A 17,313-nucleotide genomic window follows, 5' to 3' on the forward strand; every position below is an offset into this window, starting at 1 on the left:
ATTCTTCTTTTTGATTTATGGTCATATTTTTAACTATCATCTTTGTTTTCCCTAGATTTATTTTAAATCCTGATACTTGACCACATTGATTAATTATATTCATTAAATCTATAGCTGATTTCCCCAGTTGGGTTAAAGTTACAACCAAGTCGTCCGCAAATGCTCGTACTCTATATTCATAATGCCTAATCTTAATTCCTTGTAGATCATCTGACCCACGTATTCTGTTCAACAATAACTCCAAGGTTAAGATGAACAATAATGGAGACAGGGGACACCCCTGTCTTGTTCCTTTTTCAATTTTAAAGGATTCTGTTATGCTACCATTAACTATAATTTGTGCTGTCTGTTTCTGGTATATTGCCTTGATAGATTGTATGAAATACTCTCCAAGCTGCATCTTTTGTATTATTTTCATTAGAAATTGCCAATTCACTCGATCAAATGCTTTCTTTGCATCTAAGAATATAAGCACTGCGGGGACTTGGTTATTCTTCCCCAAATATTCCAATATATTAACAATTTGTCTTACATTACTTTTCATTTGTCTCCCCTGTATAAAACCAGATTGATCATTGTGAATCGTTTGTTGTATAACTGACATCAGCCTATTTGCTAATATTTTAGCAAAATTTTTATAATCTGTATTAAGTAATGATATAGCCTGTAGTTTTTTGGCTGAGTGTGATCCTGATCTTCTTTCGGAATCAGGGAAATAAAGGCTGTTCTCCAAGATGGTGGTACCCTTCCTTCCAATTGAATTTTATTAAATAATTCCTTAAGAGATTCTACCATTTCTAATTGTAACTTTTTGTAATAAACCACTGTCAATCCATCTGTACCAGGGGCCTTGCCAATTTTTAACTGCTTAATAGCCAGGAGAGTTTCCTCTGTGGTTACCGGTTGATTCAGTTTTTCCCTTTGCTCATCTGTAACTATAGGGATTTTCCCTTTCTCCAAATATCTATGTATATCTAAACCTTGTATTTTATCACCAGCATACAGTCTAGTATAGAATTCTTAAAAAGCCTTTTTAATCGTGTCTTGTTGATAGACTTCTTTACCTTTGTATTCTATTTTCTCTATAGTACGAAACTTTTGTTTCTTCCCTAACATGTATGCTAACCACCTGCCTGGTTTATTTGCATTACAAAAAGTATTATGTTTAGTGTATAGCAGATTAGTGGCTACTTGATTGGACATCAACATGTTAAACTGCCCTCGCAGTAAAGTAATTGCTTCTTTTGTCTTCTTATCATCTGGGTTAGATATTAGCACCTGCTCTTTCTTTTTTATCTCTTCTTCCAATTCCCTTCGCTTTTCTCCCTGCCTACATCTATGTAGGTTATTTAAGTTTATTAAAACACCTCTCATATATGCTTTACTTGCGTCCCAAACCATTTCCATAGATGTCCCCCTATGCATATTAAAAACAAAATATTCTTTCAATTATTTTTTGCATTCTGTAACATTTCTCTCGTATCTAAATAGATTTTCATTTAACCTCCAAGACCTCCTAGATCCCTCTCCATATTCCAATTCCATCCAAACCGGATTATGATCTGTTAGAGTTCTCGAGCATATCTTCGTCTTCTTCACCCTGGAAAGGAAATCATTTGTAATTAGTATAAAATCAATTCTAGAAAAGGATTGATGTCTATCAGAAAAAAATGTAAAGTCCCGTTCTTTAAGATTCTGTTCTCTCCAGATATCTCTCAATTCCATATCATCTATCATGTCAAAAAAAGATTTAGGCAATCTTGCTCATGTTTGAGTATTTTGCAAGAGTCTCTTCTTGTCCTTCATAGTGTCCAATACTCTGTTCCAATCACCCAGTAATATACACGATCTGTAATCCCATTGTATTAATTTAGTATGAAGCAATTTGTAAAATTTTTCTTGTTGTTGATTGGGGGCATATACTCCTGTTAAAAGTATTTTCTTTCCTTCTATTAATAGTCCAATTGCAATATATCTTCCTTGAGGATCTGCTTCAATTAATTCAGCCTTTAAATCTTTTCTTAAGTATATAACTATACCATTTTTCTTCTCTGGAGCAGATGCCACAAAATGTAGTCCCAATCTTGAATTCATCAGATATTTCTGTTCCTGTGTTCTAATATGTGTTTCTTGCAGACAAATCACATCATTTTTAAATTGTTTCAGATAGTGGAATATTTTTTTCCTTTTTTGTGGTGAGTTTAAACCATTAACATTCCAGGTTAGAAATTTAATTGTCATCTTCAGCCCCCTGAAGCTTTTTAATCTTTTTTCAATTTTATTAACAAACATATAAAATACACACACACACAACTTAGATGTACAACACATTTACACAATGCAATACAAACAGGAGCTTCCTGTTCTTTCTAATAGCAGTTATCAATCGATAGCCCTCACCTTATATTATTTCCCATTCAATTGTATTTCATTTGAGTTTCACCTTTCTTAACTTTCTTATTTTACTCATAACTATTATTTTTGAGTTTTGTTACATTCCTTCATTGATTCTTGTTTCTTTCCTCCATCCACCTATACCATTTATCCCATATCTGGTTTAATTCTGATTCTTCTTTTCCCTGAATTTCTTTAGTTAGTTTGTCCATTTCAGCACAGTCCATAACCTTTCTTATTATTTCATCTTCACTTGGAGTTAGTTTGTTTTTCCATTTCTGGGCAAAAGCAATCTTTGCAGCCATAATTATATGTAGTATTAAATACTGGATTTCTTTTTTGTATTTCGCTGACATTATTCCTAATAAAAAAAATTCAGGTTTCCATTCTATTTTAACCCCCGTTATTGCCTCCAGCCAATTTTTGATCTTTTTCCAAAAAATTTTAGCCTCCTCACAGGTCCACCATAAATGGTAATACGTTCCGTGTATCGATTTGCATTTCCAACATTTTGGGGAGGTATTTGTTGATATTTTAGCTAACCCCCCTGAAGCTTTTTAAGAGCGTCCTGGAAATCCTGCTGGAATTTCATCTTCGGTCTGGCTCCCCCCACAGCTTCTGTATTTATGCTTATAGTTTCTTGGATTGTTGTCTGGGCCTGTTGTATCTTTAATTCTTGCTCTTTACGTTTGGTAACTGCTTGGGTTTGTCTTTGTTCCATGATTTCTTCTATCTCAAGTAAGTCCAGGGTTTGAGCAGCACCCGCTTGTGCCTGGATATCTTCCTGTTTATCTTCCCCTGCTTCTTTTCTTCCTCTAGATCCTAGAGATGGAGGGTGTCCAGCCTTTAATACATTGCTGTAAAAATCTCTTGCTTTCCAGACTGAACTAAGACGATATCTTTCTCCTAAGTAATTCACCAACCAATCCTTCTGGAACCTCCCATCTGTACTGTATCTGGCGAGTTCTGAGTCCATCCACTAGGAATGCATAATCCTTTCTAGATCTCAACATTTAGGGGGAATTTCCTTTAATACTGTCACCTCTTGACCTGAGACCTGCAATTTATTTTTATACATCGCTTGTAATATCCCATTCCTTATTTTCCTGGTAACAAAATGGATTACAATATCTCTTGGTAGTTGTCTCCATCTGGCAATCCATGAATTTAAATGGTAAATTTTGTCCATCTGCCAGTCATATTTGGTCTTGGATTCACCAGTTAATTGGACCAAAGCTTCTGCAAATATCTCCTTTAAATTTTCTTGGTTACTTTCTTTCAAGCCTCTTATTCTCAAAGCAAACTCCATAGCTCTATATTGTGTCATTGTGACTTCTGCCTCTGACTTATCAATCTTGCTTTGAATGTCTACAACCTTGTTCTTCAAATTCACATTGGACTGATTGATTTCTTCCACTCTATCCTCCAGTGATGTTATGTAACCAAGCAAACCCTTAAATGTATCCATTATATCTTCCCTTATTTGCTGGTTGCGAGTTTGGGTTAAGTCCTTAATTTCAGACATTTCGTTAGACACATCTTTAGGGGCTTTAGTAATTTTGCCTTCCAGAGCAGAAGCTTGTTCCTTTAAGGCATTTTGAAGGTTACTTTGAAGGGCTTCAAGTGTTAATGCTTCTGCTGGGGGTAATAAAGATTGCAATTTTTGTGTCTGGGCTGGAGAGCTTCCAGCGCTCTTAGAGGCAGTTAATTTAGTTTGTTTTGAAGCCATTTCCAAATACTCAAATCAAACTTTTCAGCGGCCAAATTGCTTATCCAAAAAGTCCACCTAACCCTGAGACTTGTTAATTTTTATAGCTTGTTAGCAAACCAACGCTGTTTTGTTTAGTCTCGAACTCTTGATTTTTTTTACAACTTTAGCAAGCACTTAACAGATACTTGCTTCTTAAGTTCACTTTCACCACGGCCTTTGATGTTCAGGTGCAATCTTCACTTTTATCCCCCTTAATCTTCACAGAAGGAAATTATAATAAATCTGAGTTAAGTTTTGTACTTGCGATTATAATCACTCCTGTCTGCGCTCCGCCTGCTTCTTATTCAAATGTAGATTAATGCGTTGATAGCAGGAGTGGTCATGGTGCTTTGTTCTGCTGATGCAGAGACACCCCGGGAGTGGAGCACTATTGGGCTGCAGGGTGGCTCTCACCTTTCAACCCCCAGAATTACTCCTGTGGATCTAAGGGAGCTCTACCCCTACCCTGTTGCTCACCTCCCCCTCTTTTCCCGAGGGGAGAGTTTTCAAACTGCCATAAAGCTGATTTACGCTGTTCTAGCAGCCTAACACGATCTCGGGGCTGGCGTTCCCAAACGAAAGTCCATCAGCACCTACGTTGCCACAGGAAGTGAGTCCATAAGTCTTCTTGTTGAGCACTGTTGTAACTTCAAATGGTTGCTGAACAAGAAGTTGGTAAATGAGGACTAACTGTGTAGTCAAAAGCCCTTTCATGTCTTTCATGGTTGACAAAGCATAATGATACTCTTGATGACAACAATCAGACCAACCACTTGGTGGGCTCCGTAGTACCCTGAGGTCTCTGGCCTGCTGGCAAAACCATATCTTCATGCTTTTTGAAAGAATGTCGGGGGGGGGGCAACCTTATTATTTCTGCAAGGATGATGTTCCACATATATCTTCAATTCCTCACAGCAGTGATGTTATAATATGTCATAAACCACTAATTTGAAAATGGTCTATGTTATCCTTCTTACTTCCTCTTTTATTAAAAGAAGCCCATCTAGGCTTGCATCAAAAAGTTAACCAGTTTCAGTCCTGGGAAATGAGAAACCATTAGAAAATTGCAGGATTGTAGGAAAGACTGGGAAACTTAAAATAATCCCAGAAAAGACATCCAGTCCTTCCATGTGGCTGCCAAGGAAACTACATGGATATTCCCAAATCATTATAAGGAGAGAGCCTGATTTAAGGGAAACTTAGTTTTACTTTTTCTTTGCTTTGTTGAGTAAGATAATGACCACTGAAGCAAATGCAATTCTGCCGGGGAAAACGATTCCTTTAGAATAGTAAATGCAAGAGGAAGATGAACGCCTCAGCATGCTGTACATCATAATAGGAATTGTTGACAAAGACATTAAATGAGCAGAAGACATTAATGATCTGGCACATCTGGATATGGAATCCTTGCTAGTCCAAAATTGTTCAGTTAAGAAAATTGAGTGATGTTATTTTTGTCCCTATCTGAAGCATTAGTCTATTGAAGGGAATGGATAGACCATAATGAAATTCTGCAATGGTTTAATGTGCTTAATATAAGGGAGCTGTTTTTAAAATACTAGTGGGAAAGAAGATTACTATCCAGACGCTAACTGAGATACCGTGTTTCCCTGAAAAGAAGACCGGGTCTTATATTATTTTTTTTTGCTCCAAAAGGTGCATTAGATCTTATTTTCTGGTTAGGTCTTATTTTTGGGGAAATACGGTACTAATTGTGTCTATCTGGCTGATGATCTTAAGTGGGGCTTATTTTGGGGGTAGGGCTTATATTATGAGCATCCTGAAAAATCATGCTAGGGCTTATTTTCTGGTTGAGTCTTATTTTGGGGGAAACAGGGTATTATCTGAGAAATACACAGGATATGAAAAACCAAACATTGCAAATCTCAAGCAAGGTGGAACAATGATGGTGGAGGGTCTTACTTTTGGCAAAAAGAGAAGGACAATTTGTGAAGGAAGGAGCATACAAAGAATGGGAAAATGGCAAGCACATATATAATATGCAACCTGTAAAATATTCTATGCTACCTCAGTTAACTTAAATAGATTATACTATCTGGTAGCAATTAAATCATAGGTTTGCTTTTACCTCTGAAACTTTCTGTTCTTCATTCTTTCAATAAAATAATGCCCATAAATGTCATCATAACTTTTTCCTCATGCAATTTTCCTCATTCCTCGTTCCCTCTGCCAGAAAACAGCCTATGATGAAAATCTGGCTCGTGGGCTACAGGGACCCAGCCCTCAATCCCCAACTTTCAACTTTACCGCTGAGGAAGTATCCCAGGTACAGCCTTCCTTTCCCACACATGTGTGCCTCATATGTACATATGTTCAGTAGAATACAAAACCTGAAATGTAACTTCTGCCATTGAAACGAGGTTGGGTATTTCTTACATTAAAATGAGCTGTGATCGTGATAAGTTTTTTAACAGTAGCCAAAGGTGTTAATTACAAGAAATCTGGGTTCAAAGCAAAAATATTCCATAAAGTACAAAAAACCCTATTGGAACATGGTTCAGTGTGTTTGCAGTCTGACCAGAGGGCTTTCAAAGCAGCTTATGAATTAACTGTTGTTAATTCAACTGTTAATGTTGTTAACTCACGATTCACAATCCATTACATTCTAAAGTTAATTATATCATTTCCATATTTTATTGTGATGCATTTTCAGTTTACATATTTTCAGTCTGCAGCCTTCACTGCAGTTAAGAATCCCCACCCTGGATCAGTTCTATAGACTGTGCTTTTGATGTTTCCTATAGAGCAAAAATGTTCTAGTACCTTGACATAAAATCTAAATACTACAGAAATCATTGTATGAGCATTATAACTGCCCAGGTTTCTCTTATTTTGCAAGGTGGCCTTCTGATGTGCTGCCATGTATATAATCTGCTTCAATTATTCTCAAGTCCTTACGGTGACGGTACTGAACCTAAATTATGTCAGAGTCTCTGAAACTAAAAATCAGGGGTGTCTAGAGGATGTGATAAAAAGTAAGGATAGTAGCCACAAAGATGTGATCGAAGTCTGCCTCTTTTTATGCGTATTTTATGTATGGTATGCATAAAAACAGGTAAAGCTTTGATTACATTGCTGTGCCTGCCATGTTGACTTTTTTGACTGTGCTCTACAGGCACCCCTGTGTAAAATTACTAGGACCAAAAGGTTGTGGAGACCAGATTTCTGAGAGATGCAAGATGACCCTGTTTTAGACTGGCATTAAATTTAAGGAGGTTTACCTCAGAAGGCAATAGTAATAATGTTTTCAACAGCTGTATTTACTGGTTTTGCTCAAAATTGTTACTATGGATAAATATATTTCATTGGCAGAGACCGGCAGTTTTACTTCCCTACTTTTAAAGACCTTTCATAACAACAAAGAGAAACAACTAACTGAGGTGAGAATTGGCTCATTTTGTAAAGCAAGCTGCTGAGGTATACTTTGTGAAAGGCAAAATTAAGCAAGGTGAAATCTTATAAGCCTGGAGTTTGTCTGCTAACTGGGGAGCAGCCATGGGGCAGAGCTAACCTAATAATTTTGAAAGTAATAGGACTCCCATCTAGCAGCTGGACCTCTGGCTGCATTTTTCACAATTGTATCATCTTATGGTTACAATTCCTTTTAAAGGGCTATTTAGCAGTCAGAATAGGTGCAACAAAGAAGATCTGAAAATAATCTTTTCTTCAGCAAAAGAATGTGTATTTTTTTATCCAGGACTCCATTTTTCTCCATTAGTTCTGCCTTAACTCCCATCACAAAGGGTCCTTCTAGATTGGTGAAGCATACAAGGATAGTCTGACTAACTTTACTAATGCCTCAGTGTTGGGTTCCGGATCCCGTTCCAACTGGTACAATTGGAACGGGCCTGGCGGTGTTCACATGGATGCGCACAGTGCATGCATGCATCTTACTGCCTCCATGAGCCTCCGTGAGCCTCCTCGAGCCTCCACGACGCTCCAGCTGCTCAGCGGAGTGTCACACAGGTGCTGTATGCGCCATGCACATGTACGGAAGCGCAGAAGCCTTAAAAGATAGGTAAGGAGCTCGGGCGGGCGGGTGGGCCCTCCGGAGCACCGTACCGGAACGGTATCTGGTGCTCTGGGCAGGCTCCAGTACACCCATACCGGGGCATACCACCTGCAAACCACCACTGTAATGCCCCTTCTTTGTTCTTGGGCTATTCTTTTCCTTGTCTGAAGAGCAACCAAAAGAGGAAGCAAAAAACGGAAGGCTAAGGATGACAAACTCATCCCATGTTGTCAGGATGGGTAGGTGAGAATAAATGTAGACTATGCCAAAATGATTTCAGAAAGGAGTGCTTTAGGGATGAAAATATGGTGGGGTGGAAGTGCCTTATGATTTCCCCATCAAGTGAACAGCTTTTTTGGAGTGAGGGATTTCAATTAAGAAAACTTCATGGAGATAGTTGAACATGATTCTCCTTGTTTTAGGACCCTGATTAAATTGAGAAGTGGGGATGGACAATTCTCATATATACAATGGGGAGATTTCCAATTAGGATCTACATTTTGAATACAAGTTCATCCTACTCTGAACTTCATCCTGCTGATGTTATTATTTGCTCAGTGGAAGAACAAGTAGACATCTACATTCACTATTCTTGGTCACAGGGACACCTACATTCATTTTTTCTTTTATATTAGTTCTTGTTAGTTTTTATTCTTCTTTTCAAAACTCTTTCAAAAAGTACAAAAATGTAAGAGCTATTGAGATCAGAGATCCGTTTGGTACAATTCCTCACCACCAGCTTTAAAAAAAAATTGTAATGAATCAGACATCTTCAGCTCATTCTCTTTTACTGGAATCAAAGGTAGACAGAGATTCAACTCCTTATCTCAACATTCAATACAGCAAAGATGAAGTCAATAGTAAGAAAAGTAAAAACAAGTCGGTAAAAGTAGATTTGAAAATATTTAATTTGCCATCTTAAGTGTCTTGAGCATACAAATTCTGGGAGTTGAAGTCTACATGTCTTGAAGTTGCTAAGGTTGAGAAACACTGAATTAATTACCGGTAAACAGGAAATTATAAAATACTTTATGTTCATGGTAAACATTCAAATTGCCTATTCTATTTTGAGCAGATTATTGCTTTATTTGTATATGTATTGTTCTTGTTATTATGATTGAGTGAAGTTGCTTGTTGATGTTATTTTCCACTTATAGGGTCTTTGTGACTTGGACAAAAAGCAACCCTTTTATATGCTTCCAAAAACATCAGTGTTTACTGTGAAATATGTGTAAATAGTGATAGAATTATTTCATTGTTGCTCAGAATTAAATATTCCTTTAAATATATCATCTATTGCTTTGAAATAAGGGAATTATTTTATGTCATTTAAGTTCCTTGAATTCCTCTTTTTTTGCAATATTGATGTCTTTTCAGCCTGATAATTCTACTGTGCTTTTTCCTTTATTGAAAAAAAAACAACTAAAATAATGATGTCTATTTTCTTTCAACCAGGACCCTGTTTTGAATTATTGTTATCAAGTAAACCGATTAAAGGGCAGAACATAATAAATTCACACTTTTTTTCACACTTCTGATATGAGTTTGTCCTGAAATAAGGAGAATTGCTTTTTGGTCTTGAAGGATATTCCAGAATGCTGGAGGCTCAAAAGCCACCAGTGAGGGGATCATGGGTTTTAAGAAATAAAACCATAATATAGCCATTTTAGAGTTTACATTCCACATTTTGTGAGCTTTCATTTTTAAAATGGTGAGAGACTATATTTCCAGCACTTAAATCAGTGGGTGTTGTTTGGATTGCAAAAAGTAGCCACATGTTGCCCCAATGGAGACCTCTTAAACCAGCGGTCACCAACTGGTGGTCCATGAGAAAATTTTGGTGGTCTGCAGAAAAAATATTTGCATTTTTAAATATTGCACTAAATCAGTCCATGAGAAAATTTTGGTGGTCTGCAGAAAAAATATTTGCATTTTTATTTATTGCACTAAATCAGGGGTCCCCAAACTATGGCCCCTAGGCTGGATACATGCAATGAACATTTGCTTTGCTGCAGAGGGTCTCCCCCTTTGGGGTCTTTTTGTGTGGGTCAGAGGGGGGAGAAATTCTGACTTATGGTCTGCTTCAGCCTCCTGGTGTGGTGCTTTGGGCAAAGGCTGGAGGGAAGTGCTGCTGGTGGCAAAAAAACAGAAGGCCTTGTTCCAGTGGGGACTGTATCATGGCCTGGAACTGGCTGACCGTCTTCCCTCTGCTTGGAAAGCCTATGCTTGTAGTCCTCAGTGAGGGGCTTCTGCTAAGCCTCCTTCTTGGTCAGATCCAGTTTGAACTGAGCCAGCTGTTTTGCCAACTCTTTCTCATGGTGGCTGTTTAGCTCCAACAACTGCTTCCTGTTGCGGCCCTAAGGAGCCTGGGTGGGGAGGCGAGGAGTGGCTGGGAGGGGAGGTGGGATTAGAGGCCAGCGAGGCACCCCTCGACATGAGTAACATCAAGTTGGCCATGCCTATCCAGTCACATGACCACCTAGCTACGCCCACCCAGCTGGTCATTAGGTAGATAATATTAGTGGTCCACGGGGTTTAAAATTATGAATTTAGTGTCCCTGAGGTCTGAAACCCCTGTCTTAAATAATGGTGGGTGAGACCCATAATCACCTCCAAATCTCTATCTAGGCTACTACTGAAGAAGTAGGGTTGCTTATTGGCAAGAGAAGAAGACACAATCTCTTGCGCATTCTGAAGTGGTCAGTTAATTGTTGGATCTTGCATCTAGAAGCATCCCTATTTAAAAGCCTAATCTGAAATTATCCCTAGACCAGAGGAAGTAGAGAAGCAGCAATGTCAAGGAACAGAATTCCCCCTCCTTCCCCTTTCTAATTGCACCCTTCATACTATAAGAGATGGAGAGCAGAGCCAAATGTAGTTTGGTTTATTTTCTGATGGAATCCTATGACAAACGTTTAGGGAGGCAAACCCTCCTATCGTTTGAAGCACAAATGAACAGAGTAAGAGATTTTCCCTCCTACTTAGCCCCACACTGTTTGTTCCTATGGTTTAAGTTTGTTGAATCTCTAATAATGTGAATCTTTTTATTATTGTTTTTGGCCATATAGGAGCCATTACTTTGGGCAGGGGGACTCTATACCAAGAAATATTTATTAGGCTCCAGTGAGATATGTAGACTTGATTCAACTATTGTTTTGCAGGAATATAAAATTTCCAACTTTGAGCAGAGATTAATGAACGAAATAGAGTTTCGGCTTGAACGTACCCCGGTGGATGAATCAGATGATGAGATCCAACATGATGAAATCCCTACCGGCAAATGCATTGCTCCAATTTTTGACAAGAGACTCAAGCATTTCCGTGTCCTGGAAGGATATCCAGCTACATTCACTTGCAAGATTGTTGGAATCCCCATACCCAAGGTAGGGCCTCCGAACAGCGGAACACAAATGCTTCTCGACAATTTCTCATGTCAGTTGCTTTGATCTACTCCTATATAAAGAACTTTGCCCCCATGACATTTCAGATTAGATCAGATTAGATTAGATTAACAGAGTTGGAAGGGACCTTGTAGGTCATCTAGTCCAAATTTGTATTTGCAGAAAGCAAGGAAAGGTTGCTGTGAATGCATCCCTCCAAAAAGATTCCTTATTTTGGAGAGTTGGGGGCCATGTAGATAAGCAGATGAAATGTAAGAAGACTTCAGAAGCAGAATGGAACGTGGTGGCTAAGATGCTAAGCTTGTCGATTAGAAAAGTCAGCAGTTTGGTGGTTAGAATCCCTAGTGCCGTGTAACGGAGTGAGCTCCTGTTGCTTGTCCCAATTTCTGCCAACCTAGCAGTTTGAAAGCATGTAAAAATGCAAGTAGGAAAGTAGGGACCACCTTTGATGGGAAGGTAACAGCGTTCCATGCGCCTTCGGTGTTTAATCATGCCAGCCACATGACCACAGAGACTTTTTTGGAACATCGCTGGCTCTTCAGTTTTGAAACGGACATGAGCACCATTCCCTAGAGTCAGAAACAACTAGCACATATGTGCGAGGGGAACCTTTACCTTTAAGAAGCAGAAACTATTGTTTATTGGTGGCTCAGAGTCATTTCTGTGAACAGAAACAGATTTTGTTTGTAGTAAGCCTATGATTCTAAATATTCAAAAAGAATAGAATGCTACAGAAGTCATGACAATTCCTATTAAATGGTAAGATCTTGCCTTTTAGGCGGAACCATTGTGTTTCAGGAGAGCTAATACAAATTGGCCTCTGTGTTTTACTTCCACTTTATTTTTGTGCTTCATAGAAGAGCTGGAGGCATGTTACCATGAGTAGATCCTTCTTAATTGCACACTAGAGAAAATATGGTGTTCATCAGCCATTGCTCAGATATGCAGTGGGAAACACTTCCCCAATTTAGTGGCCTTCTGACTCCCATTATCTCTCAATGGGCATGGGTTTTGTCTCTCATTTCTGCAAGTCATAGGATCTGAAATCAAACAAACTGAGAAGTCACCATGACGGCAAGAGGAACCTTAGGAATTTTTTCAATCAACAATTACAGTAAGAGGGAGTCTTCATTATTCAGCTGCCCAACCATCCAGAGAGATGCAAGACCCCATTCAGGGATTGGTGACATCACCAAGATGGGAAACCTTCTGGAAAACTGTGCTTTTTCCTGCTGGGATTTAGTAATGGGGATGGAAGAAGGTCTCTGGCTTGCTCCACTCCCACCCTTAAGATAAACATAAAGGTTCCCCTCGCACATATGTGCTAGTCATTTCCGACTCTAGGGGGCAGTGCTCATCTCCGTTTCAAAGCTGAAGAGCCAGCGCTGTCTGAAGATGTCTCCTTGGTCATGTGGCCAGCATGATGCCGAAAGCACATGGAACACTGTTATCTTCCCACCAAAGGTTGTTCCTATTTTTTCTACTTGCATTTTTACATGCTTTCGAACTGCTAGGTTGGCAGAAGCTGGGACAAGTAACAGGAGCTCATTCTGTTACGCGTCACTAAGGATTCGAACTGCTGAGCTGCTGACCTTTCTGATCGACAAGCTCAGTGTCTTAGCCACTGAGCCATCACATCTCTTAAAGCTACTCCCAAACATGAGACAAGCACATCAGCGAGCTCTGTGGGTGGCACAAATAAATGGTCATATATAGCTCTGATTTATGGACTGCATTGCCCCCTTGTTTCAGAGAATGGTGTCTGTCACGTTCTGAGCATGCTCACCACGTTCGTGTATTGGCGGGAGAAAGCCGACAGCTGATTGGCTAGCCATCTGACATCTCGGAGTATAAAAGGGAGCTGTCAGATGGAAGCTTCAGCTGTTGCCTGTCTCCGAGCTGGTTGTTCTGTTAGCTTTTTACCATTATAAGGAATAAACTTCTTAGCCTTTATTCTGTTTCCACCTCAATTATTCCAGCAACCACCCATCGTTCTCAGTACAGAACACTGGTGATGAAGGTGGGATTGTCGAACTGAGGTGTCAGAGATAGCTGGTCACTATTGAGCTGAATGCCGCTATCCGAAGTCACTAACTGAAACTGAGCTCTGTCACTCACGATGAGACGTCGCGACCGGCTCCTGACAGGAATGGCCACCTTAATGTTCGCGACTTTCAGCCAGGGTTCTGAGACCTGGGAATCATACATAATATGATTCGAATGCTTCCTGGTCGCTCATAATTTTACAAAGTTAACAGATGAGAGAAAATGTTCCTACTTCTTGTCAGTCTGTGGCCCAGAGATATTCGACACCGCGAGGGCCCTTATAGCACCAGCACCAATCAAATCAGTGCCATGGGAGCTATTGATGATCAAGCTCAAGAGCCATTATGCGGCATCGCCATCCAAAATAGCCCGCCGATATGCCTTCCACTGCAGGAGCCAAGCCGAAGGCGAGTCAATAAACCAGTACATGGCAGCCCTGAGAGCAGAGGAACTCCATTGTGAGTTTAAAGACTTAGACGACGCCTTACTTGACCGGCTGGTATGCGGCGTGAGTGATCTGCGGCTGCAGGGGTGGCTGTTGGCGAAGCCTGACCTTTCATTTCAATCCGCATTAGATGAAGTCTGCGCAGCGGAATTAGCAATGCAATCGCTGGCAACTATTCAGCAGAACCTGCCGTCACCAACCAACAACATGTTCCCGACCTCAAACATGGCCTCAGTCCATCAAGGGGATGTGAGTGAAGAGTCAGAGCCTGAGGAGACTGATGACATTAATCGCCTTAATGAGGCGAAGAAAAAGAGCTGGCCTAGTGGCAAGGGTTCATTTAAACCTGCCTGTATGGGTTGCGGAGGCAACCATGTAAGAGCTGGCTGCAGGTTTAGACAAGCGTCTTGCCAGCGTTGTGGCTGAAAAGGGCATATTGCCAGAGTATGCCGTGCTTCTCAGCCAATGACAGCTCCAACTGCTAAAACCCAGGGTCCACAATGGTCGCCTGCCAAATTGCCCAAACCGGGAGATGACTGCCACACGATTCTCCGCCAGGCTCCCAGCTCTGAATCAATCAATCAAGCAATCTTGCCATACCATCCAAAATAAGATCCAATTGACTGTCTCCATCGAAGGGGTGCCCTGTCAAATGGAATTGGACACTGGCTCAGCAACGTCCATTGTGTCCTGGAGCACCATTAAAAGGCTGATACCAACCATGGCAAAATGCCGCCTTCAAAAGTGCAATTTGACCTTACAGGACTATCAGGGAAACCTGATTCCCGTCATTGGCACTAGTAAGGTCATAGTGCAGTTCAAGGGATTCTCAGGGAGGTTGCCCCTAATTGTCGTAGAAGGGGTGTTGCCTAGCCTCCTGGGGTTTGATTGGTTCGAATCCCTTGGCCTTCAGTGAGCGGAATCAACAGCATCCAGCAAACTGACTTGGATATTCTTGTCAAAGAATTTCCCACTGTATTTGACGGCCAGCTGGGAATTTATAAAGGGACCCCTGTCTCTTTCAACATCGACCCAAAGGTGGCACCCATCCGCATGAAGCCACATCTAGTGCCATTTGCCCTTAAGCCAAAAGTAGGAGCTAGACAAGCTCATTGAGCAAGGGGTCCTTGAGCCAGTGGACCATGCGAAATGGGAGACCCCCATCGTAATACCCATGAAGCCAGATGGCAGCATCAGAATCTGCGCTGACTACAAGTACTCAATTAACCACGCCTTACCAGCCAATGCCTACCCTGTGCCAGTCGTCCATCACTTACTACACACCCTGGGTGAAAGATCTATCTTTGCAAAGCTGGACTTGGCCCAGGCATACCAGCAACTGCTGGTAGATGACGATGCAGCAGAGGCTCAGACCATCATAACGCACCATGGTGCCTTCAAATGCCGTCGTTTGCAGTATGGCGTCAGCATTGCCCCAGACTTGTTTCAAAGCTTGATGGAGCAGTTTCTCCATGGACTCAAGGGCATCGTCCCCTACTTTGACAACGTCCTCATCTCCATGACCAGCTGTTCCAAACTTATGTCCAGACTTCGTGCAGTCCTACACCGTTTGCAGCAAGCAGGTTTAAAAGTTAAATGTAAGAAGTGCAAAGTGGCTGTATCCCAGGTTGAGTTCCTGGGGTATCTCATCGATGCCACTGGTCTCCATCCAACTGCAGCCAAGACCAAAGAGATCCTAGAGGCCCTGACTCCAACAACAAAAGCCGAGCTCCAAGCCTTCCTTGCGTTGCTAAATTTCTATGCACTGTTCCTGCCCCACAAGGCTTCTGTGGCTGAACCACTTCATCGCCTTCTAGACCAGAAAGCCCCATGGGTCTGGGGCCAAAGAGAAGCCGCAGTGTTCAAAGCAGTTAAGCAATTGCTGACATCTAATGCTGTCCTCTCGCACTACAACAAAAACTTGCCTCTACTTCTGGCTTATGATGCTTCCCAATACAGAGTCGGCACTGTCCTATGACATCAGCTGTCAAATGGCACTGAGGTGCCAGTGGCAGTTTTGCCCTGGACACTTTCTCTGGCCGAAAGAAACTCTGTGCAGCTGGACAAGGAGGCTGGGGTTAAACGCTTTCATCATTATTTGTATGGTCACCGGTTCCAGATTGTCACCGACCACAAACCACTGCTTGGCCTAATTGCCGATGACAAGCGAATGCCACAAGTGCTCTCTCCCCACATGATCCGCTGGATTGTGTTCTTGGCCACCCATGATTACACTCTGCTGCACCACCTGGGCAAACAAACCGCCCATGCTGACGCCTTGAGCTGACGCCCCCTCCCCACGGTGCTTGATAATCTTGCGCCTGCTGCCTCTGATTGAGAACCTTAACATACCGGTTACCGCTGCTGACATCACCCGGCAGTCTGCAAGGGACAAGGTAATTTCCAGGGTCTTAGATTGGGTGCAGCGGGGTTGGCCACGGGATGTCATAGGGCCAGATTTCCTCCCATACAAAGCTCGCCAGCATGAACTATCTGTTCAGAGTGGCTGCCTTTTATGGGGTCACAGGGTGATTGTCCCCCCCCCTCTAATAGCTGCAGTTTTGACCAAACTCCACTGTGGCCACCCCGGAATCGTCCGCATGAAGGCATTAGGGCACAGTTACCTTTGGTGGCCGAAGTTAGATCAAGACATTGCAGCCTACATCTCTGGGTGTCCCCAATGCCAAAGCTCCCAAGCATTACCACCCAAAGCCACACCACACGAATGGGAACGCCCCAGCTCTCCGTGGTCCCGCATTCACGTTGCTTTTGCGGGGCCCATACAGGGACAGGTGTTTCTCGTGGTGGTGAATGCATTTTCTAAGTGGTTAGAATGCTATCCACCACATCAGAAGCACTTATTGGGACCCTCAGGAAGTTATTTGCAACCCACGGGCTTCCGGATGTGCTGGTGTCCGACAATGGACCCCAGCTTACGTCAGCTAAGTTCGAGGGATTCCTGGCGACCCTTGGGGTTCACCACACGTTAATTTCCCCATTCCACCCGGCCAGTAATGGCCTGGTGGAATGCATGGTGCGCTCCTCAAAAGAAGCACTCACTAAGATGAGCCCAGCCAATGGACAGGAACGAATAGATACCTTTTTGTTGGCCCATCACACCATGCCTTGCCCCACTACCAACATTAATCCCACTGAATTGTTAATGGGAAGATGGCTTAGGACTTGCCTGGATAAGCTTCACCCTAATTATACCACAGAGAAACCATTGGACTCAGTGGGAGGG

The 17,313-nt window shown here is 41.6% G+C and overlaps 1 protein-coding gene across 2 annotated transcripts in view; it reads left to right on the top strand.

Moving 5' to 3' along the window:
- MYPN (myopalladin) overlaps nucleotides 1-17,313 on the top strand; it is a gene marked incomplete at its 5' end in the record, with an annotated part of 93,474 nt that overhangs the window by 61,926 nt on the left and 14,235 nt on the right. Inside the window, 2 exons of one of the 2 annotated variants that reach the window (XM_081956202.1) lie at nucleotides 6,339-6,431; nucleotides 11,339-11,560. In XM_081956202.1, the coding sequence (XP_081812328.1) occupies nucleotides 6,339-6,431; nucleotides 11,339-11,560 (315 nt within the window). The remainder of the gene's footprint in view (nucleotides 1-6,338; nucleotides 6,432-11,338; nucleotides 11,561-17,313) is intronic. The other variant, XM_081956203.1, reaches the window with a different exon arrangement.

Source organism: Natrix helvetica (genome assembly GCF_964273705.1).
Source record: "Natrix helvetica genome assembly, chromosome: 5".
In the NCBI taxonomy this organism is placed as follows: domain Eukaryota; kingdom Metazoa; phylum Chordata; class Lepidosauria; order Squamata; family Natricidae; genus Natrix; species Natrix helvetica.